At 38.0% G+C, this 25,001-nt stretch overlaps 1 protein-coding gene across 1 annotated transcript in view; it reads left to right on the top strand.

The window, feature by feature from the left end:
- eif3ba (eukaryotic translation initiation factor 3, subunit Ba) overlaps positions 1–22,087 on the top strand; it is a 56,594-nt gene extending 34,507 nt beyond the window's left edge. The window contains exons 9-19 of the mRNA XM_059979575.1: positions 2,720–2,766; positions 2,982–3,192; positions 5,172–5,244; positions 8,621–8,743; positions 10,275–10,353; positions 14,708–14,846; positions 15,223–15,348; positions 17,444–17,521; positions 18,197–18,305; positions 19,465–19,578; positions 21,642–22,087. Of these exons, the coding sequence (XP_059835558.1) occupies positions 2,720–2,766; positions 2,982–3,192; positions 5,172–5,244; positions 8,621–8,743; positions 10,275–10,353; positions 14,708–14,846; positions 15,223–15,348; positions 17,444–17,521; positions 18,197–18,305; positions 19,465–19,568 (1,089 nt within the window). The 3' untranslated portion in view covers positions 19,569–19,578; positions 21,642–22,087. The remainder of the gene's footprint in view (positions 1–2,719; positions 2,767–2,981; positions 3,193–5,171; positions 5,245–8,620; positions 8,744–10,274; positions 10,354–14,707; positions 14,847–15,222; positions 15,349–17,443; positions 17,522–18,196; positions 18,306–19,464; positions 19,579–21,641) is intronic.
- Positions 22,088–25,001: the final 2,914 nt, after the last annotated feature.

The following is a 25,001-nucleotide window of genomic DNA, read 5'->3' on the forward strand; positions in this document are numbered from 1 at the left end:
TTGTGAATCCTTTGCAACCACCTGGTTTTCTGCATTAATTACTCATAAAATGTGGTCTGAACTTCACCTAAGTCACAGTAATAGACACTACAATAATAACATACCCGTTAGTCTTCCCATTTGTTTCTAGATAAGATTCATTTGTAATTTTCCCAGGCTTGGGAAAGATCGTCTGGATAACGTTTTGAAGTTTCTTAGGCCAATCTGGTCCAACTTGTACATTTTCAACAATAACAGAATCCACTTTATCAGTTTCTAGAGGCTGATCTTATAAAATCTCACCCGATAATTCCTCATCAGAGATATTGGTGCTAAGATGGTTGCTCTGGAAGCTGGGGAGAGGGAAAAATGCAGAATATTTTGTTCAGTCTATAATTTACAGCTTAAAATCTTGGCAGATTGCTGATATATGGGCCATAATTAAGTTTGCTTTCTGTGAGTACAGATGTCTCCTCCCCCCCTTACAAAGGTAGAATGCTCCTATGAAACGTTCCTTAAGCCGAAATGGTGTAAAGCGAAGAACCATTAATTTATGTGGGAAAAATTTTCGTAAAAGCAAAAATCCTCTTTGTAATGCGAAAACAGGTTACTAATGTAGGTCTTTTGTAAAAGCAAACATTCATAAGGCGGGGGACACCTGTACTAGATTTTGCAAATCCAACAAAAATACATGATTAATTGGCAAATGAAATAAAAACTAAGTTCTGAGTGCGAGGCCGTATTTGTAGTTAATATTTCAGGTCAGTGACTATTCATTAATTGAATGAATCATTGTTTACCTTAAGTTAAACATGTTTTAAGATGTAGAAGATGGGCAAAGGTGGAATATAACAGTGGAGATATTCATGATGTAGGGCAAAACGGACTGATTGGCTCAAGTATTAGTGGCGCTGGTTGAGAGGGGGATTGATGAGAGTGGGTGATGTGTCTAGAGATTAAGTAGAAGATGATTGACAAAGAGAAAAAGGAGTAAGGCAAAAAAATATTAGAACTAAGGTACATGGCAGAAGCAGTTCAAACAAAAAGTGCGGGAAGAAATCGTCAGGTCAGACAGCACCTCTGGGGAAAAAATAACATATGGTTTAATGTTTTTGGAAATAATCAGAACTGGCCAATTTGGATACTTACAGAAAAGGCTGTGTGTCTGACATTCAGCACCGAGGGCTACAATCTGCCGATTCAAAGGATAAGGTGCTTTGCATCTAAGGTTCCCAGATTTCTATGTGGAAGGTAGGAAGCCAATGATATGGGGGCTAGAATGGAACTGGGAAACTATGTCTATCCCTTCATAATTTATTTGTTTCTATAAGATCCCCTTTCATTCTTCTGAATTTCAACAAGTATATTCCATGGTGACTCAATCCTCATAAACTAACTCTCTCATCTCTGAAATCAACCTGGTGGACATCCTCTGCACTGCCTCCAAGACCTGTATATCTTAAGTAAGGAGACCAGAACTACATGTAGTAGTCCAGCCATACCCAGCAGCATAACCACTCTGCTCATAAAGTCAACCCCTTTAGCAAAGAAAGGTCAACATTCTATTGGCGCCTTGATATTTTGTTGCATCTGCAAACCAACCTTTTGCTGGTCGTGCACAAGCACTCCCAGGTCCCTGTGCGCAACAGCATGCTGCAATCTTTCTTCTAAAGTCGAGGACCTTGCATCTACCAGTTATACTCCATCTGTCAGGCCCTTGCCCGTTCACTTAACCTGTCTATATCACTGCAGACTGCAGTGCCCAATTTACTATTTGACTTAATTTTGTGTCATGAGCAAACTTAGATACGCTACACTCTGTGCCCTCTTCCAAATCTTTAATGTATATCATGAACAGTTGTGTGCCCAGCACCAACCCTTGTGGCACTCTGCTCACCACTGACTATCAATGAGAGATTTATCCCAGCTGCCTTCAATTGCCTCCACTCATTACCCGTAATTTCATTCATCCTTATGGGTTTTTTTAAAACATGGCATCTTACCATAAGCCTTCGAGAAATCCATGTATTTCCCTCTCTATACACTGCACTCATTAAGAAATCCAGAAAGTTTGGGCTCCTTTACTTACTCTGCTCTCCTTTAGTTACTTAACAGATACCCTTGGCCAAAGATCTTAGCACTCATTTGATACCATCCCCAATTAGGTTTTTTTCCCCCCTCTCTGTATATTAAATAGGTTTCAATCTTTTAAAGCCCATCTGTCCTGGGGCTCTGATATTTAAATTAATCTCAACCAAGCCCAATCCATGTTAGGATTCCAGGACTATGTCAACCTTTCCAAAACCAGTCCGTATGCACACAGAAAGCCCCATTTGGGTGCTAATGATCTAGTGCAAAAAGAGGTATTTGGTGGACTGGACAACATCTGTTTACCTTTTCTCCACTGTTGCACCTAAATTTCTAGACCCACCATGTCCTTTAGGAGTGTTATTAATTTTAATCTGCATTTTAGATCTTCCTTTCAGTTCTTAAGGTTCATTGTCAAAATTTGTAATAGTAGGTTATTTGATTGAGGAAATTGTTTAAATCATGGCAGATTAGTGGATAGAGAAGGAGCAATCAGAGTATGGTGTTGAATGTGATTGGGTTTAAATGCTGGCAACAACAGAAGTGATGTACATTTTAAATTCCTCTGTAGTTTGTCAGTTGCTTTCTCTTCAATGTGTGTAATCTTTTACTGTACATTTGAGGATCACTAATGATTAATTTTCTTTTCCAGTCCATGGGTCTGTTAGATAAAAAGAGCCTCAAGATTAGTGGAATAAAGTAAGTGTATTTTGAGTTATTTGCTAGCTTTTGTGAGTTCTGCCAAGGTTATACCTATGCCATTCCTTTATTCCTTTTGTGCTCTCTTCTACTGAATTTATATCTCTTATTCCATACAAATGTTTCATTCCTTTGCAGTCGGCTTTGTGTGTTATTTTTCAAGCTTGTTCAGGTGCACAAGGGCTCTTTTTAATCATATTGTGCTTTCTCATCAGGGATTTCTCATGGTCTCCAGGTGATAATGTTATTGCATTTTGGGTGCCAGAGGATAAAGATATTCCAGCCAGAGTCACTCTAATGCAGTTTCCAACAAGGCAAGAAATAAGAGTGCGCAATCTTTTCAATGTGGTGGACTGTAAATTACACTGGCAGAAAAATGGAGATTACCTCTGTGTGAAAGTAGATAGAACTCTGAAAGGTATACAGGTATGTGCTTAACCTGGGCGATATGGTCAACAAAGGGATTTTTTCCTAATTTATGTAAAGCCTAAACTCTCATTGATGGAGGATCTATAATACGCACCTTTTAATTAATATGAAATAGAACTTGAATTTTGAGGAAGATATTGGGGACAGTTGTAGATCCTGAGTCATGGTTAATTAAAATGTAATTCAGAGTGAAGGGAAAGGACAGGGGCAATGTCTTTGCAAAGATTTTAATGCTAATACATTTAAACAAGATTGCTGATGTGCTCAATCTTTGAGCTACAGCAATGGGATTAGCGTTGCACTGATTTTTTTCAAAGAGCCATCTATGAGAATGTAGGCCTCCTGTGCTGTAAAATTTCTCCATCAGATTAGGACAGAATAAATGGGGATCAGTTGACAACTGAAATATTGAATTTAATCTATAGTTTGTGACCTTACTCCCCAGTTAATATGTGAATGTGTAGGTTTTGCACAGTGGATATTCTGGCATTCTCTGGATTTGGTGGTGCTGGACTAGCAGATTTTTCTGAACTTACTGGATAGCATTCCCTAATAACATCCTAATGCACTTCATGTATTATTGTATAACCCTCTCACCGTGTCTCATAACAAACTTGGCTCATTAGCTAACTCTGGCTAGCAGCCTCGTGAATCGGCGTTGCATGGAGAAGGCGACCTTCAATAAGCAACACGTTTCTCGAGTCAGTATGGTTCATGTTCAACCAAACAGGATAGTTGAAATGTTCCAATGAGGGAACAAAAATTATGGTGAATGCTGAATAAATACCACCCCATGCAAAGGTATTGTTCGCCAAGAAAATAAGACCTTACTCCAGCATAAAATTAGAGTAGAAGTCTATTTACAGATATTTCAATTTTAATGAACAGTTAATAGGGGGAAAACAATGGCCCAGTACAGCTAAATCAGTCAAAATGTGCAGACAAACATTGGAGTTTGTTTCTGGAGTGGTTGGGTGCTTCACTTTGATTACTCGCACATTAACCCCACATTCTGCATGAAGGTCACCAGCCACAGTTCAAGCTTCCCTTGAAGACCATTTTGGATGAACTGGCTAACTCAGGAGTATTGTTACTCATCCTTAACCATTCATCTGCACAAAACACTTTTTACAACAGGATCTCTCCTATGAGCAGTATTCTGCGAGCATCTTCCCCTGTGCTCCGGTCCACACCTCTTCTAAAACCTCCCAACCGAAAAGCTAAAACCAGAATACTGTCCTTCAGAAATCTGATCCTGCCTAAATCTTTAGAATGTTCCATGGCACCCCCACACCGGACAGAATGCAACCAAGGCAAACTCAATTGGCTGACATAGCATTCATAAGTTTAGCAGAGGACTCATTATCTTAGTCAAAGGCAAAACACTGGTCTATGAAGCTTGATAGAACATTCTGCGGTTGCTGAAAATTTGCTAACTAAAATACCTATTGGTATAGCAGGAGAAATATAATAAAACATGCCCTTAACCAGGGCATTACAACTGTTCCAGAGTAGTATAATAAATTTTCAGTGAGTTTAAAAAGAACAAAGGAAACAGGAGTTGTTGACCTAGGTGTGGGTTATTGGAGTTTTATTGTGGATCTTTTCTTTCAGTGAAATTTGTACCAGATCCGTTGCAGCAACATTTGACTGTGCTCTGGCTAGTGTTCAGTTGCGGTTGCAGTGTAACAACTTAATCATAATTGTTGGAACATTTTTATTGGAATTGTTGGAACATTTTATTGTTGGAATTATTCTTAAAACTTATTTCTCATCCATGGTTTTAAAGACTGGGAAATGTGCGCATTTTAAGTGCAGTGTCCAAATTTATGTAAAGCAAATAGTTTGGTTTTGTAGCGATTGGCATTTGTGATTTCAACTAATCCACCTCAGGCAGTGATAGTAATAACTGCTGTTAATTATTTTGACATGAAATACATTGCATGTGTAATGTTTAGTAAGCTTTTCATTTATAGGGTCTTGTGACTAACTTTGAAATCTTCAGAATGAGGGAAAAGCAGGTTCCTGTAGATGTTGTGGAAATGAAAGGTGAGTTGTGGCTGATTTATTCTTATAATTGAACAAACATCAGTTTTGACATTGCCATGAAAGCTCATCTTTTATTGTCTACAATTCTAATTGATGCTTTATAAGCAGAATACAATAGACAATAGGTGCAGAAGTAGACCATTCGGCCCCTCGAGTCTGCATACTTAACTCTTTTGTATGTAGCATACTTACCTCTTTTTTTTAAACAAATGAGTTGGTAGAATGATACAGCACAAGGGGACCCTTATTTGTGTCAGCACATTTAGTCCTAGACCCTGGATTGATCCACTTGACAGTGGAAGTCTTTGTGCTTCAAGCAGTTACCCAGTTTATCATTAAATGTTGTTATTAAATCTGCCTTCAGGCAGTGCATAATGGATCATAAAAATCTTTTGCTTTGAGAATGCAGTTCTTCTGTTGCCTTTGCTTACTTTGTTAAATTCTTTAAATAATCTGATACTGGAAGAGGATTCTTTTCACCAAACCCCATTAATGATATTTAAATCTCAGATTCTGTGCTCTGTTAAATTTCCATAGTCTTTCATCACTAGAACGTTGTATTGGAATTTAACCCCCAAATGTCTGTGGCCATATTTTCCCACCATATTCCATCTTGCTTAATTTTTAGAATGACTACTTGTAATTGTAGTTGTCATCATCATCGTATGTGCTGTGTTGTATGATGTGGGCAATCGTGGTGTATGACCATGATTGTTCTTGGCAAATTTTTTTACAGAAGTGGTTTGCCATTGCCTTTTGGACTGTCTTTTTACAGGATGAGTGACCCTAGCCACTATCAGTACCTTTCAAAGATTGTTTGCCTGGTGTCTGTAGTTGTATTATCTGTCCATAAAGCTGATGAGATCATATCATTTATAGGGACTTTAACATTCCTGCCATCTTCAAAGTTGTATCCCCTCTCTTTCCTTTTTGGTCCTGTGCTAACTTCTGTTCACATAGTATGTGTTGATTCTTGTTCTCTTACATTAAATTAAATTACATTGAAGTAGAATTGGGCCAGTCAGTCCATCGAGTCTGCTCCACTATTCCATCATCGCTGATGCACATTTCCTCTCACCAACATTCTCTTGCTTTTTCACTGTAATCTTTGACACCCTGACTAATCCAAGAACCTATCAATCTCCTCTGTAAGTACACTCATTGTCTTGGCTCCCACAATGGTCTGTGGCAATGATTTCCACAGATTCATCACCTTCTGCCTAAAGAAATTCCTTCTCGACTCACCCACTATAGGAAACATCCTTTCCACATCCAACCTATCGAGACCTTTCAATATTCGATCGGTTTCGATGAGATACCACCCTCATTCCATTTTTCTAAACTCCAGCAAGTACAGGGCCAGAGTCATCAAATCCTCCTCATGTATTAACCATTTCATTCCCAGAATTATTCTCTTGAATCACCTCCAGGCCCTCTCCAATGCCAGCACACCTTTTTGTAGGTAAGGTGTCCAAAGCTGCTCACAATACTTCCAAGTGTGGTCTGTTCTGACCAGTGTCTTATAAGGCCTCAGCATCATGTCCTAGTTGTCTCAAAATGAATGCTAATGTTGCATTAGCCTTTCTCACCACCATCTTAACCTTCAAGTTAATCTTTAGGGAACCATATAAAAGGATTCCCAAGTTCCTTTGCTATTCTGATTTATGCATTTTTATCCACATTTTAGGACATTGTCTGTGCCTTTATTCTTCTATCAAAGTGCATGACTATACACTTCCCTACAGTATATTCCATTTGTCACTTCTTTGCCCATTCTCCCAATCTCACCAATTCTTTCTACAGATTTTCTGCTTCCTCAACACTACCAGCCCCTCCCTGTATCATCTTCAAACTTAGCCACAAAACCATCGATTCTGTCATCCAAATCATTGACATATAACATGAAAAGAAACTGTCCCAATACCAACCCCTGCGGAACACCACATGTACTAGCAGCCAATCAGAATAAATACTCTTTATTCTGACTCTGTCTCCTGCCAGTCAGCAAATCTAGTATCTTTCCTGTAATACCGTGGGCTCTTGTTAAGCAGCCTCAAAAGTGTGGCACCTTGTTAAAGGCCTTCTGAAAATCCAAGTAAGCAACATCCACTGGCTCTCCTTTGTCTGTCCTGCCTATTATTTCTTCAAAGAATTTCAACAGATTTGTCAGTAAGATTTCCCCTTAAGTAAGCCATGCTGACTTTGGCCTACTTTATCATGCATCTCCAAGTACCCTGAAACCTCGTCTTTAATAATCACCCCAATGTCTTCCAACCATCGAAGTCAGGCCAACTGGCCTATAATTTCCTTTCTTCTGCCTCCCTCCCCTAAAGAATGGAGTAACAATTGCAATTTTCCAGTCCTCTAAAACCATTCCAGAATCTAGTGATTCTTGAAAGATTATTACCAATTGCCTCCACAATCTCTTCAGCTATCTGTTTTAGAACCTGGTCGAGATGATATATCTACTTTCAGGCCTTTCCGTTTCCCACACACCATATCCTTAGTAATAGCAAATGTACTCATTTCTGCCTCCTGACACTTGGATTTCTGGCATATTGTTAGTGTCTTCCACAGTGAAGACTGACACCAAATAATTAAGTCCTTCTGGCATTTATTTGTCCCTCTCTTTTACTCGTTGTATAACTGAAAAACTTGGTTTTCATCTTTGAAATTGTTAGCAGCTAGCTTGCCTTGTTTTCTCTCCTTATGGTTTTTAGTTGCCTTCTGTTGGTTTTAAAAGCTTCCAAATCCTTTAACTCCCCACTCGTTTTTGCTGTATGCATTTGTATTCTCATGAGAATGATGCTATCTACAGCACTATAATCAATTAAAAATATTCTCAGAGTAGAGAGGACCATAGACATCCTATTCAAATCATTATATAAATTATGCCTCATTTTCTTGAATATGATGCAAACATACTTGATCACCAGTGAGTGTAAAAGTTCAGTTTGAATGAAGCTCATCTGAATTACACTCATTCTGAAGGTAATTCAGAAATGTTAATTATATTAAGGACATTTACTCCCTGGCATTTTGTATAAGTTCTGGCTGACATTCTAGAAATTACATAATAGATAATGTGAGTGGAGAAAACTACTAGAAGTGTTTCATTTTTCAGTTTATCTGAAGTACATTGTAAATATTTAAACCCAGTCTCTTTCATTAGTTATTTATTTTGGGATTTTGGATGGGGTACTGTAGATGGTGAGAAATGAGAATGTAAATGAGCTAAATATTAATGTATCATTTGAGAAGCTCAAATTCAAGGTGGTTTGGAGTGTTTACGTGTATCCATGTCTTTGTTTATGGTGTAAGCAATTTTAATAGGCTTTTAAAATAACTTGTCTTTTTGTATTCCATATTTTGTTAGAGGGTATCATAGCTTTTGCTTGGGAGCCAAATGGAAGTAAGTTTGCTGTTCTGCATGGAGAAACACCTAGAATATCGGTATCTTTCTACCATGTGAAGAATAATGGCAAAATTGAACTAATCAGTGAGTAATTGCCTATTGAATTTATTGTTGACAGTCTTGCATTAATGTTACCTTGATTTTGCTTTCTCCTGTCCCACTCATTTAAATATTAATAATTCTGAAGACTTTTATTGGGTTACCGAAAAGGAACCCAGTTAGGTCCTCTGTGCACTTAACTCTATTAATTGGGTGTATGCTTCAGCATATTAATCTTTGCTGTTTGAAAAGAATAGATTAGATGATTGTCCAACAATTCTGCTCTTATAGGCACAGAGAAGTAAGAACGTAGAACACCACAGTAGAGAGCAGGCCCTTCAATCTGTGATGCTTGTGTCCAATATGAAGCCAATTTGAACTTATTCCATCTGACTGCTCGTGGTCTATGTCCTTCGATTTCCTGCCTGTTCCTGTGCCTACCTATATGTCTCTTAAGCATTGCTGCTGGATCTTTCTCCACCACTTCCCCTGGAAGTGCGTTCCAGGCACCTTCCACTCTATGCTTTTAAAACCAAGCATGCCACAGACATCTACTTCCCTTTCCTGCTTTAAATTTATGCCTTCCAGTAATCGACATTTCCAACCTGAGGGAAAATTCTGCCTACTCTTTCAGGCAATCCTTGATCAAGATAATTTTTAAAAATCCGGTCTACCATAAAGGACCTTGTTGAACGCTTTACTTAAGGACCACATAGACACCATGCACTTGCCCTAACCTCATCAAACATTGTCGCCTCTAATCACACACGCACAGACTCTCACGCACACCTTTAAAGTCCATGCTTTTCCAGGCGTGAGTACATCCTGCCCCTAGAAATCTTCTCCATTAATTTCCCAGGGTTTGCTGTCTTATAATGTTCTGGTTCTTGAAATACCTTAGGGTAAATCCTATCAGGTCTTGGAGACTTCTCCATCCTAATGTTCTATAAAGCACCCAGTACAACACTACCTCCTAAAGCCCCAGAATGTCAGCATACAGTAAAATATAAGGAAGTATTTGTTTGAGTCTTAAACTCAGTGCTTGCTTTATTGCTTGGAATGCATTTTATATTTGCTTTCAGTTCACTCATTAAGTGTATTGAGCGTAAAATTAGGGTGTTAACCAATGTGGGTTTGTAATTTAAATTAATTCGTTAGGAATCAGCAGGATTTTATAATCATAATTACTGTTCAACTATTAACCAGTGTTCAGTTTTATTACTGTTAAAACTCTGATGTTAAAATATTTGTGGTTATGAGCACATAAAATCACATTTCCCAGGGAGAAATGATAATTTGACAAGATACAGGGAAAAGAAAAATGAATGATTTATTATGTACAATAACAATTGCAGACTGATGACCTTCAAATATTGATCTATGACATAAAATATAAGATTGGTTGCTATTTTTAATGGTTAATTTTTGCTATCTGCTAAGAGTTGACTTTTGTCAATCTGTTCTTGTAACAATAGATTCTGCCAGCATTGTGCAGTAAAGGTCAAATAGCAGCAGGAGGTAGTTGTGATGTTAAAAATTAAGATAAAATGTATTTAGCTGTGATCTCTTTCTGCAGAAATGTTTGACAAACAGCAAGCTAACAGCATCTTTTGGAGTCCACAAGGCCAGTTTCTGGTACTAGCTGGTCTGAGGAGGTGAGTGATGTTATAGTATTAAGATTATTCCACATTGGCTGTCTTTCTATTGAAACTTTTTCAGGTAAAAGTGGATGGAGAGGAGAGGGTTTTTGGTCAATATCAAAATAAAAGGTAAAATGTAATACAATTCAGATTTGTCTCAAGCAGAAATATGTGGTGATTTTTGTGAGATTTTCATCGTAGGTGTTCTTCAGAAAGGTAGCTGAAAGGTATTTTTGGAAGAGCTGCTGGAATTTGTGTGTTTCTTTTATTTTAAGAACCTTTGACTATTATACAACAGTTATATAATCCTGCAGAATATCTGCCATTTTGATGTAAAATATTACGAGAGTTGCATCAAAAGTTTAAATTGACAACTGTGTTATTAAGCAACACTCAATTCAAGTTGACATATCCATCTGAAAAAATAAAAGCTGCATTTGTGTTCAGATATTTTCCAGTCTGAGTGACTTAAAAACAATTTCTTGTCAGTGAAATATATGGATTTATCTGTTCTGGGACCCTTTCACTTTGATTTTTATAAATGACTTGGATGAGGAAGTTTGCAGATGACATGAAGGTTGGTGGTATTGTGGATAGTGTAGCGGTTACAATGGAACATCGGCAGGATGGGCTAGGAAGTGGCTAACAGTTTAATCCAGAAAAGTGAAGAGATGCATTTTGAAAGGTTGAACTTGAAGGCAGAGTACAAAGTTAATATCAAGATTCATAGCAGTGTAGAGGAGCAGAGGGATTTTGGGGTCCAAGTCCATCAATCCCTCAAAGTTGCCGTGCAGTTTCATAGGGTGGTTAAGGTATGTGGTGTGTTGCCCTTTATTAGTCAGGGGATTGATCTCAATAGCTGCAAGCTAATGTTGCTGCTGCATAAAACTCTTGTTTGACCACGTTGAGTGTTGTGGTCAGTGCTGGTCGCCTCATTATAGGAAGGAAGTGGAAGTTTCAGAGTGGATGCAAAAGAGATTTATCAGGATGCTCCCTGGGTTAAAGTCAGAAGAGTTGTTGAAAAATACAACACAGAAACAAGCCCTTTAGTCTATTTAGTCCATGCCAACCCATTTAAACTGCCCAGTCCTGTTGACTTACACCTGGGCCTGTGCCCTCCATACTCCTACCATCTGTGTACTTTCCAAATATCTCCTAAACATTGAAATCAGGCTCGCATACACCAGTTTGCATGGCAGCTTGTTCCACACATGATCCTCTGAGTGAAGAAGTTTCCCTACATGTTCCCCTTAAACTTTTAACCTTTCACCCTTAACCCTTAACCCATGACCTCTAGTAATAGTCCTGCCCAATCTCAATGGAAAAAGTCTGCTTGCATTTAACCTACCTATTCCATTCAAAATTTTGTATATCTCTATCAAATTTCCCCTTAATCTTTTACATTCCAATGAATAAAGTCCTTACCTATTCAGTCTTTTCTTATAACTCAGGTCCTCCAGACCTGGCAACATCCTTGTAATTTTTCTCTGTACTCTTTCAACCTTTTTTACATTTTTCCTGTAAGTCAGTAACCAAAACTACACACAATACTCCAAATTAGGCCTCACCAACGTCTTGTACAACTTCAACATAGCATCCCACTCCTGTACTCAATACTTTGACTTATGAAGGACAATGATGTGCCAAAAGATTTCTTTATGCCCCTATCTTCCTGGTGTGCTACTTTCAATGAATTATGGACCTGTGTTTTAGCACCCTCCTCAGTGCCTACCGGTCACTGTGTAAGACTTGCCCTGGTTGGTCCTACCCAAAGTGCAACACCTCACACTTGTCTGCATTAAATTTCATCTGCCATTTTTCCAACTGGTCCAGATCCTGCTGCCAATTCTAAGTCTTCCTCACTGTTCACTACACCCTTAAACTGAGTGTCATCCTGAAAATTTGCTGATAACCACATTATCATCTAGATCATTGATATAGGTGACAAACAACAGACACAGCACCAATCCCTGTGGCACTCCAGTCAGAGAGGCAACCATCTACCACCACTCTCTGCTTCTCCCACAAAGCCGATGTGTAAAACATTTCAAAGGTTTCAAGTGTGCATTTAATGTCAGAGTATAATGCATCCTGAAATGTTCTTTTCTTCGCAACCATCCACAAAATCAGAGGAGTGTCCCCAAAGAATGAATGACAGTTAAATGTCAGAACCAACCCCACCCCCCCCCCCCCAGCTCCCTTCCCTCCTGCACGTAGGCGGCAGCAATGATTCCCCCCCCCCCCCACCAGCAAAAAAAAGCATCGGCACCCACCACTGAGCACTCAAGCATGCAACAAAGCAACAGCATAGACACAGACTTGGAGTTACCCAAAGACTACTCGTTCACCTGGTATTTGACATGCCGCAGGCTCGCTCACTCTCTCTCTCTCTCTCTCACCCTAATAAGGGAGAAAGAAATGGCTCTCACAGCAAAAGGAGAGACATAACAAACAGCTCGCTGGTTTGTGATGTTAAAAGTCCATTGTGTCGCTTTTTTTCCAAGCTCTGTGCCCAAAGATCTCAGATCTCTGGGCACACAGCCATAGATCTTCCGACTCCCAGGACACACCGATGTGCTGGAACACTGATCTCCAATCCACCCATCTCCAGAGCCATGAGATCCTGGCCCTCTGAAGGCTAAGTGAAGTCTTAGGCTGTGCCCATGACATGTCAAATAACAGCCAGTCGTGAAACCCTGAGAGCTGTTTCTGAAGATGCAAGCAAATGAGTCTCCGTTGGGCGCCATTGTCTTCTCCTAATTTGTACTAATTTATCTTGAATGCCAAACGACTGAACCTTCTTGACCAATCTCCCACACGGGATCTTGTCAAGCGCCTTGTTAAAGTCCATGGAGACAGCATCCACTGCCTTGCTTTCATGAACTTTCCAGGTAATTTCCTCAAAAAAAAACTCTTTAAGTTGGTTAAACACAACTTAGTACACATAAAGCCATGACTATCCTTAATCAGTCCCATGTCTATGCAAATACTCATATCTGGTTTCTTTAATTTTCCCACTGCTGATGTCAGGCTCACTGACCTATAATTTCCTGGTTTGTTTTTGGAGCCTTTCTTAAACAGCAGAACAACATTAGCTATCCTCCAATACTCCGGTTACTTCACCTATTGCTAAAGATAATTTAAATATCTCTGCTGGGGCGCTTGCAATTTCTGCACTTGCCTCCCACAGCATCCAAGGGAACACCTTGTCAAGCTCTGGGGATTTATCCACCCTAATTTGCCTCAGGACAGCAAACACCTCCTCCTCTGTAATCTGTATAGGGTCCGTGACCTTGCTGCTGCTTTGCTTCACTCGTATAGATTGAATCCGTCTCCCAGACCAGGAATTGTAGGCCAGTGAGCATGACATCAATAGTGGGAAAGTGACTTGAAGGTATTCTAAGGGACTGGATATTTGAGTATTTGGATAGACATGGACTGATTGGGGATAGTCAAATGTAAAAAATCCATTTAAGATCTCCCTCGTCTCTTTTGTCTCCACACGTAGATTATCATTCTGATCTTCCAGAGGACCAGTTTTGTCCCTTGAAGTCCTTTGGCTGTTAATGTATCTGTGGAATCCTTTAGGATTCCCCTTCATCTTGTTTGCTAGGGCAACCTCATGCCTTCTTTTAGTTCTCCTGATTTATTTTAAGTGTTTTGTATTTCTCAACCTCCATAGGAACCTCGTGTGTTCCTACCTGCCTATTCCTGCTATGCACCTTTTTTTTTCTTAACCAGGCCCTCAATATCTCTTGAAAACCAAGGTTCTCTAAACCTGTTATCTTTGCCTTTTATTTTGACAGGCACATTAGAGTTTAGAGATCATGTCTAATAAGGAAAGATAAGCCAAGCTGGGGCTTTTCTCTTTGGAGTCAGGTGTCGAGAGGTGACCTGATGGAAGTGTATAACATGATCAGGGGCATAGAGTGGACAGCCAGTGCCATTTTCCCATGGTGGCAATGGCTAAGGCTGGAGGGTGTATTTATAAAATGATTGAAAGAAAGCATTTGGACGATGTTAGAGGCAAGTTTTTTGTTTTACAGTGATAAATGCACGAATTACACTGCCAGAAGTGATAGTGGAGGAAGATACATTAAGGATGTTCAAGAGGCTCTTAGATGGGCACATACATGAAAGAAAAATGGAGGGCTATGTGGGAGGGAAGTGTTAAATTCATCTTGGAGTAGGTTAAAAGGTCAGCACCATATCGTACTGTATCATACCTTACTGTTCTATGCCTGTGTAGGAAAGTACTGTTCCTCTAGTTCCACTATACAAAACTGAAAAGGCAATACATAAATTGAGTCATGTGCTTTGTACTTAAATATCTGTTAGTTGGTTAATATAAAGTGTTCTTTATCTGTAGCATGAATGGTGCTTTAGCATTCTATGACACATCAGATTGTACACTGATGAATGTAGCAGAGCATTATATGGCTTCTGATGTCGAATGGGACCCAACCGGACGATATGTAGTTACTTCAGTCTCATGGTGGAGTCACAAGGTAAGCTTAAATACTTATCTCAGATGTCTGATTTCTTATTAGCACTTCTAGACCAGGCTAAATAGAGCAGCAAGTTCAAGTGGGAATTTATATTACATAGAGATAGAAGTGCAGTAATACAACTGAGGTATGATTGTGTATACAAGAAATGCTGGCACTGGAATCTTGTTGTAACGACCCTTTAAGATAGTAAGTAACAGGACTTGAGTTCTGCATTCTGGAAATGCTGATGGTTGTCTGGGTAACTGATCTTCCTTAGCATTGAATTTAGTAGAGAAGAGCAAATTGCCTCTGCATTGTTGAGAAGGGTGTATTTCTGTAGCATCCAGGTGCTTGTGTAATGTCACGGATGTTGTCATGTGTTTTGCACTATTAGGTGGATAATGCATACTGGATGTGGACATTCCAAGGGCGTCTCTTGCAAAAGAACACCAAGGATCGTTTCTGTCAACTGCTGTGGAGACCTAGACCTGCAACTCTGCTCTCTCAGGATCAGCTTAAAGTATGTATCAAGTGCTGCTTTGTTTTTTAATAAAAGTTATTATTGTGACTAATTGATAAATTTTCTCTCAAAGATTTGGTTTGATAGTATCATTTGGTTGAGAGTTAATTTGGAAAAAACATACTAAAGTTGCCTTGTACTGTTCTGTAAATAAGTTAATACCTGATGGGTAAATTACAAAACTTGGTGTGCTGCTAGTCAGATTCAGAGCTTGAATATTACAGCAAAACAAAATACAGGAGATGCTTTCAAATTTAATATTGGCCCACTAAAACTATTCTATCTTAGCAGAGTTGCTTACTTAATGTTACATTCAAACGTAATTGTCTTGTGATACTTGGTTGTATGAGGGCAATACTATGCATGTCTTTTAGTGTGCCTACAAGGATTTGAAAGTCTGAAGTCTCCACTGTCACTGATATGAATTCTGAGATACTTGATTTTATTTTATGTAGATACATACTGTGACATTAGGTGAGGTGGAAGGCATGAGAGAGAGAGATGAAATGGGATATAATTATCCAAAGTGGAGAACACTAAGAAAATGTCTTAGAGTGAATGTAGATATAAAAAGTCAAAATAAATTGGAGTCTAGCAATGTTTCTGTGAAAGATTTATCATGTTGAGAACTTTATCCATCTTTCTAAATCTATACATATAACTAGCTTTGAATTTACATTTTATCAAGGTGAAGTATAAATACTTTGATATGCCATGAAAGCTTGCAAATTCAGACTTGCAGTCAACTACTCAACATCATTAGCATGCTATTAATTTAATTGTTTTGCTATTTTATTTCCATAAAACCATTAGATATTGGAGCAGAATTAGGCTATCTGCTCCACCGTTTCATCATGACTGATCCAATTTTCCTCTCAGCCCCAATCCTCTGACTTCTCCCTGTATCCCTTCATGCCCTGACCAGTCAAGAATCTGTCAATCTCTGCCTTAAATATACATACAGACTTGGCCTCCGCAGCTGCCTGTGGCAAAGATTTCCACAGATCCACCACTCTCTGGCTAAAGAAATTCCTCCTTGTCATCATTCTAAAAGGACGCCTCTCAATTCTGAGGCTGTGTCCTCTGGTCTTAGATTCTCCCACCATAGGAAACATCCTCTCCATGCCACTCTATCAAGGCCTTTCACCATTTGATAAGATTCATAGAGGTCACCCTTCATTTTTCTGAATTCTAGTGATTACAGGCCCAGACCCATCAAACTCTTCATATGACAAGCCACTCAATCCTAGAATCATTTTGGTGAATCTCCTTTGAACCCTCTCCAGTTTCAGTATATTCTTTCTAAGATGAGGGGCTCAAACCAGTTCACAATACTCCAAGTGAAGTTTCACTAGTGCTTTATACATTTTCAACTTTGCATCCTTGCTTTTATATTCTAGTCCTCTTGAAAGGAATGCTAATATTGCATTTGCCTTCCTCACCACAGACTCAATCTGCAAAGTAACCTTCAGGGAATCCTGCACAAGGACTCCAAAGTCACCTCAGTGTTTTTTTTTAAATTTTCTCTCCATTTAGAAAATAGTCAACCCTTTCATTTTCTTCAACCAAACTGCATAACCAAACACTTCCCAACACTATTCTATCTGCCGTTCCTTTGCCCATTCTTCTAATTTATCTGTCCTTCTGTAGCCTCTCTACTTCCTTAAAACCACCTGTCCCTCCAAATCATTGACAGATAATATAAAAAGTATCAGTTCCAACACAGACCTTTGTGGAATACCACTTGTCACCGGCAACCAGCCAGAAAAGGCTCCCTTTATTCCCATTATCTGCCTCCTGCCAATCAGCCACTGCTTTAACCATGCTAGAATCTTGGCCCTTCTTTAGAACTGAACTCGATTCTATCCCCATTAGGGACGTGGTTACTCTGATCTATGTGATTCAATTATATATTTACAGTATGTACAAAATATTTATTGAAATTAAGCAGTCCAAATTTTTCTTCGAATGGAATTTTCAGATGAAGTTTTTGCATGTAAGCTGATTTTATAAAGTTATTAACAAATAGATCTTATTAACAATGTTATAAATGTAATTTTACCTAATTGTAATATTGTGTGTGTTTATCTTTTAGCAAATTAAAAAAGATTACAAGAAATATTCAAAAATCTTTGAGCAGAAAGATCGGTTGAGTCAGTCCAAGGCTTCCAAGGTAAGTGTTTTATAGTGAACAAAAGGTTATTGAAATCCAAACCTGCATGAATTACCATTTGTAAACTTGTTTACTTTATTAAAAGTAACTTGTTTCTTAATTTGTATTCTGTCCATCGTGATTTAAAGTGAAATAATTATAACCTAGAACTGCTTTTTTGATTCAGATATAAAAGTTACCTTTAAGAATTGACTGTCATTGTAACATTAGTTGTATTGAATCAGTATGTTGTGTTGCAGCTTTGGGTTATAGAGCTTTCACTAGAGTTTTCTCTAAAGTATGTCACTGAACACTTGACAATTTCAATAAATTTCTGCCAAGATTTTTTAAAAATTCAGATTATTTTGGTTAAGAATTGGTTAGCTTTCCTGCATATGCTGAAATTTAGAAATCCCTTTTTCCCCTTATAGACAGGTAAGTGCACAAGATGGTCACTGGTTATATTAACAACAGTTGACAGCAGTTGGAGTAATATTATTTCAGTGTCTTGTTAATCTCTTCGTGTGAAATCAGGATGGACGTTTAATAGTTCTTCAAGCACTCCTATTTTACGCCATTAGCATCTGGTTAAATTTCTTCAAAACAGAAAATTTTAAATTTATTGTTTATCCCTATCTTTCAGTAAGTAACTCTTTAGGGTCAGTCTCCTACATTAATGAAATTCTTTCTTTAAAGGAATTAGTAGATAAGCGGCGTAAAATGATGGAAGAATTCCATAAGTATCGTGAGAAGGCTACTCAAATTTACGCAGAGCAGAAGCCCCAACGTTTAGAGCTCCGTGGAGGTAATAATTGAGTTTCTGGTTAATCTGTTCAGTGCTAAAATTGTCAGGTTTAAGGACTATTGCTGTGGGGTTAATAAAATCAATTTAATAAGTATACATCTTGGGGCAAACTAACCACAAAGGTAATTTTCCAAATGTGTGCTAAATAAGCTTATTTTTAACATTAGTAATAAAGTTTGTGTTTGTGGTGGGAAAGATCATTTAGTTTACCATTTTTCTGTAGTATGTTAAAAGGGTAATCGCTTTTTGTTGTAAAATAGATATTTCAAGTCAGTACAATTTTTATTTTGATCTCTTAATATCATCTTTGTGAAATTTGTACATTATTTTCCTGATCATGTGAGTTACCACAGGGAGCACTAGTTTCCTTCATCATCCCAAAGATTTGCTGCCTATGAATTGGCCGAGGGTAGGCGGCCAGTGGAAGAATCGAGAGTGTTTAAAGACCATGTCATAGGGAAACAGTGGTGAAATGGGGCTGATATACTGGCTTTCAGGCCATGCACAAACTTAATAATCTGAATGACAATCTGCATTATAAGCAAATATGAAATACATACAGTATGGTTGTCCTAAAGTATGTAAAGTTCTACTTGAAAATTGGCCCATCCACATAAAGGAAACTTAATTATTTCATTGATTAAAAATAGTTGCAGGAGTTTTGATTCTGAGTTTAAGAAATTTGGCATTCAAATATTTAAGTGAGCTGGAATAAAAACAAATTGTGGACTAGATGCTCTGGCTGCAGCCACCTTGCACATCAGAATAGTATCCTAGCTTACATTTATTTAATGAATTGGATGCTGCTTTGTATCTAGGTTTCATAACTAGAGCAATGCGCACCTTGAACTTGTTCTTGACAGGTGAGTGTAACATTTCCATTTAAAATTAAATGGAAATACCACCTTGGTTGGACAGGAATTCTTACATTTATAACAAAGTGCACAAGTTGGTTGAAGTTGGGGCCTCACCTAATTTAATTTGATTAAATTATGCTTAGTGCTGCATGCTATCTTTTAAAAAGGAAGATTTCTTGATTTAAACAGTAAGACAGAAACATTTTATCTGAACAAAACTCTGCTGATTGAACTGGTGTTAAAATGTGCTTTTGAGAAAAATAAATATCCTTGTAATTAAATTCTTCCTCCTTGCCTTGCAGGTGTTGACACTGATGAGCTGGACAGTAACGTTGATGATTGGGAGGAAGAGACTGTTGAATTTTTTGTGACAGAAGAAATTATCCCTGTTGGAGATCAGGAGTAGTCTTATACAGGTGAGCTACTATAATAATATGGAATCTGATGGACTTTGTTAAGTGTAGTATGAAGAAAGGGAAGACTTAGTCTTTAATACTTGAAGAAGCAGGAGATATTATAATGGGAAGTTAAGAGGTGGTTGAGGTTTAAAACAAATAATTTTGCATTAGATGTCACAAAGTGAGAATTTTTGATTATTAGTTATCAGAATAAATTCCCAGGACACCAGATGGCTGATAACCTAGGGATCTAAAACTAGTGTCTGCTGAAATAGTATATATGTTAGTGGCAATCTTATAAAAATGTACCGATTATAATGTTCAAGGAAGGGATCGAGAGAAAATGAGTTGCCGCAGGAGGTGCTAACTTGGTATAAGTTGGTGGATGTATACTAGAATCCAATAATTGTAATGGGGTCAAGGTTAAATGATGTATGAGGGAGTGGTTAGTGGTTTTCTGAAAGTGAAATTGTTTGACATGAGAAATAGAAATCTGATAGAATACTGTATAGCCTTGATCTGATTTTCCGCAAGGGTATGATTAGCAAGCTAGATAAAGATTTTGTAGTTTATCTGACTTTCAAAGGGCACTTTGGCAAATGCTACATAAAAGACAGTGGGGCCAAGATGTATGGGATAATGTATTAGCAGGGATAAAGAGTTAAAGAATAAAGGAATAGAAATAAATATGGTATAACTATTTGTCACAGGTTGACTGCTTTTGGGATTAATGTTGAGCCACTTGTGGTTTTCAAGTAACTATAGATGAAAAGGCTGAAGGTGATGTATGTAGATTTGCTGTTGGGAGACTATTAGAGGACAGGAATCTGCAAACGCACTTTATTTGATTAAGTGGGGAAAACTTGGGGGAAGTTATTCATCTTGGTATAAGGAACACTAGAGTTTGTTTAGAAACACCAATACTTAAGTCCTGACACAATGAAGGATTCAGGCTCTGGTACTTGGAACCTCAATGTGTTGTAAGCATCTTGGCCTCTTTTTTTTTCTTTGCAAGTTGTTTGGAATGCAAATATAAGAAACTTGCTGGACCATTGACATCATAACTGGAATGCAGCTTTAATCTCTGTACCCATTCATATGACTGATCTTTCTGTAGTGAAAAGCTCAGTTCTGAGTGAGCAAATGTGAATGTATGCTACCCTTCAATGAAGTTTTGAAGAAAATGCATGATCTCATTGAAGTATACTATATTCAGTGGAAGTTGATAAGCTAAATGTTCAGGAATTATTCCCCATGGCTGGAAAGTCTGGAATAATGGCGCATAAACTTTAAAAGAAGGTCACATTTAAGATTGATACAAGAAATATCTTGAATTCCCAATCCAACAGATTATATTCTGAATAAATATACTCTGGTCTGAGATTGATAGGGTTTTTAATCAACTGATTTGAAGATTATAGCCTTGGGGTAGAGGATTGCTATATTCTTAATGAACAGCTAAATAAGCTTGGAACAAATTGATTATTCATTGTTCTGATAGACCATCCAATTTTGATATAAGTAAATATAAAAATATATACTTCAAAGATTGAAAACTCTTTGGTTGTGGCTACAAACATTTCTGTTGTGACTTCTATTTAAATAAAACTTTTATCGTTACAACATTTGAATTGGAACATTGCAAATAATTGTACTTCCTAACATAAATTACAATCTAGTAGAGTTTTCTGTTAATGCAAGCTAACTGAATTTTTGGTATGAAGTATTCTCAGTCTTGGAATATCCCAAAGTACTTTACAGTCAATAAATTAGTTTTGAATTGAACCACTATTACATAGGAAACAAGACAGCACATTTCCAAAATCCAAGACACAGCAGTAAGATAACTTTGAAATAATCTCCTTTAGTCCTGTAAATTAAGGAAATTGTGGGTCTGATTATTGTGGATAGAGGGGATAAAATCCTACTGTTTTTCCAAAATCATGCCATGTAATCTTTAATGTCCAATTGAGAGAGGAATTGGGGCCTCCATATCTAATGAAAGAGCACCTGCAGGTTTACAGTCGTTGGATATTTTTTCAGTGCATGTGCAAACAGTTTTGTTTGTTGTTTTTCCCCAGTGCCACCATATTTTTCAGCGAAGCCGATTTCTCCTGTGTCACCTGGAAGTTCAATGTGCTTCACTCTGCAAAGATCATCACAGTGCCTTTTCCTATATTACTTTCCGTGGTGGTGATAAAGACGCTGCCTTCACTTCTACTAATTGTGAATAAATTTCACTAATTAGCAGCAGCTCTGCAGTTTACTTTGTGTAACTCGCTAGTCACTGTGGAAGCTGTCATTGGTTTAAGTAAGTATAATATTGAGGCACTCTTTCCTGTAGCCATGGGCTATTTTTACATCCATGGTAAATTAACATTGCATTTTGTATGGAGGAATATTGAGACTACAAAGAGAATTATTATGTATTTTAGTGTCCACTTAAGGCACTACAGTGGACTGTATCCTCCTCCATTCAGGTTATATCTGACATCAAATGGGATAAAATAAAGCTTAGTAACACCAATTACTGTTGTACTTGTGTATTGATTACTTAACAACTTCAGTCCGAAGAAACTACATGCCTTGCTGACTTTGTCACACCAAGGTAAACCATAAACTGTGCTGATAATATACGAACCATTACAAACCCAGGTTTTGCATTCTGCTAGTCTACACTGCTCAGTTTCATTAGGCACAATAAATTCTAAACAATACTAAATGTAAGTTTTAATAAATGACTATTTGTCTAATCAGTTAAAGAGCTGTAGGAGTACCCTAAAGTCTACATATTAATTTGGATGCTAAGGAAATCCCATATTGATGCCAAAATTGAGCATTAAATTATATTAGAGCAGGACAATTTGATCTGATTGGGTTGGTGGCTACTTTATCAATAATCTTTCAGAGCAATTCTTAATTTGCAGTGAATTTATGTATTTTTGCAGAACTGCACAGTTGTAACAATATCCAGTCTTTGAGTCTTGAGTTTAAATAGTTCAGACTTCATGAGAAGTTTTTTTTTAATTGAGTAATCTATGGCAAGTGAATGATCAATTTATATATTGCATAACAGGTACGTGCTGGAATTGCATACCTCTCTCCAACAGGTTTTTGAGTAATCCAGTGCTGAAACTTCGTCCGTGTTGCTGATCTTGAAGCACAAGTCAGGAAGAAGGGAATGGGAAGGGTGTGATGCTGGGGCAGATAGATTTGAACATCTAGTAGAAGACTGAGTAAAGCAATGCTTCTCGCAGAGCCATCTATTCATTCTAAAGATCATTATCAATCTTGCCACGTCAAAATTATGTAACCTTTTCAAAACATAGCATGTGTGCCAGCAAGAATGTCTTGCAGCATCTATGGGAGATAAAATGGAGCTATTACAAAATTTAAGAACATGAATAAAATCAGTAAAGGAGATGATCCCTGTTGGATATTGGTGCATGTAGAATAAATAATCATCCAGTTGGTCCTGTAACCTTTCTGTGAAGTGGATGTGCCTTCTAGAAAGACTTTGATCTGCTCATTCTCTGTTAGAAGTGAAACAACAGCTACTATCTTAGTTCTTCTTTTGATGGAATATTGATGTAGTGTCCATTTTGTAGTAAGGAATAGCTAATATTTTGAATTCTTAAAATTGGTTTCAAAGATTATAATAGTAATTGTACTGCTGATTGAGATTATTTGTACTCCTGTGCCGTGGTTTAAAGATCTCAGTCATACAGCATGAAATGGGGCCTTTTACCCCATTACATTCATATCAACCGTCTGTATTAATTCCATTGATTAGAAGTTGGTCCATAGGGGTTGTAGTGCTTACTCAGATGCTTTTGAAATGCTATGAATACCTGTTTAACCAGCCTCTTAGACAATGGGATGCTGGGCACAGAAAATAACAGCATGAAAGTTATGGTCCATTTTTTTTTAAACACTAGTTAGACTACAGCTGGGGAATCGTGCATTTTTGGTCATCAAACCACAGGAAGATTGTGATTGGTGTAGAGAAGATGCAGTTTGGGAGATATGATAGGTGAGGCCTTCCAAGTTGTAGTGACCCTCGGTGTGAGAGTTACCTCTAGTGGTCCCTTGAACCTATTCTCAATAATGGAGATGTCAAAAGCCAGAGGGCAGTCATTTTCATAGTCCACCCCATCTCTATCCCTCAATTTTGATTTCCTCTTACAATTCGCTCTTAAGCCATCTCCACACAGAAAATAAGCTACTGAAAGGATCCACCACATACAACATACTGGTAAATCTCTGCATTGTCTAGTGCAGGGGTAGGCAACCTTTACCACTGAAAGAGCCATTTGGACCCGTTTCCCACAGAAAAGAAAACACTGGGAGCCACAAAACCCATTTGACATTTAAAATGAAATAACACTGCATACAACGTTTTTTTTGCCTTTATGCTATGTATAAACAAACTATAATGTGTTGCATTTATGAAATCGATGGACTCCTGCAGAGAAAACAAAATTACATTTCTGCATGCAACAAAAACATTTTGAACTCCGAAAAAAAGACGTTGGGTTGAAGGTTACTTTTAGGTAAAATACTCAATGTCTATTTGAGTCCTTCTTGTGTTTATGAAAAACGCCGAACTTAAATTGTCCGCCAGCAGCAAACCAAAAATAACGTCAGCCAGCTGTCAACCTGAAAAATAAAAGGACTATTTCACTGAACAATGAAAAAATATGAATATATGTAAAATAATAGGCAATTAAAATATTTATCATACTTGGTTAATGGGATTTCTGCTCCTGGACCTCAGCACACAGCGTCTGCACATCAGGGCTGTATGACGTCACCTTCATCTTTACACAGGGTCGCAAGCTGTCATCTGTGAGGTGTGCGCGATGTTTGTTTTTAATAAAGTTCATGTTGGAGAACACCTGCTCACATACATATGTGGATCCAAAGATCGACAGGACTCGAAGCGCATACATTTTAATGTTTACATAAATGTCAGGGATAGCATTCCATGTTTCGAACACAAGTTTGTCCGGTTTGGGGAGGTTTTCAATATCACTACATTTGTGATTCTGAGCAAGAACGGCCTTCTGACGGGCAACATCTTCAAGGTCTGCTGTCAAGCGTCTAAACTTGGACACCCATATGTCTTTGTCGGCTATGTCGGCCAGTTCCATCTCAAGATCAGGTTTACTCACACCTGCCAATGCAGTCGTATTCAGTAGGGATGGATCGATGCTTAGGGGAGTGACCGGGAAGGATAATGTGTTTTTTACTTCTCTGAATTCACAGAAGCGTTTCCCAAACGATGTTTGCACTGCAATGATTGCAGAATGTAAATACTCCGAATTTATCATGTCGTGAGCTTGTTTGAACTCTCTCAATTTGGGGAAGTGAGACAATGTGCCTTTCTGTAAATCTCTGGCAAGCACTGTCAACATGCGCTCGAATGCCAAAACATCCTC

This window comes from Hypanus sabinus, chromosome 9 (genome assembly GCF_030144855.1).
Source record: "Hypanus sabinus isolate sHypSab1 chromosome 9, sHypSab1.hap1, whole genome shotgun sequence".
Taxonomy (NCBI): domain Eukaryota; kingdom Metazoa; phylum Chordata; class Chondrichthyes; order Myliobatiformes; family Dasyatidae; genus Hypanus; species Hypanus sabinus.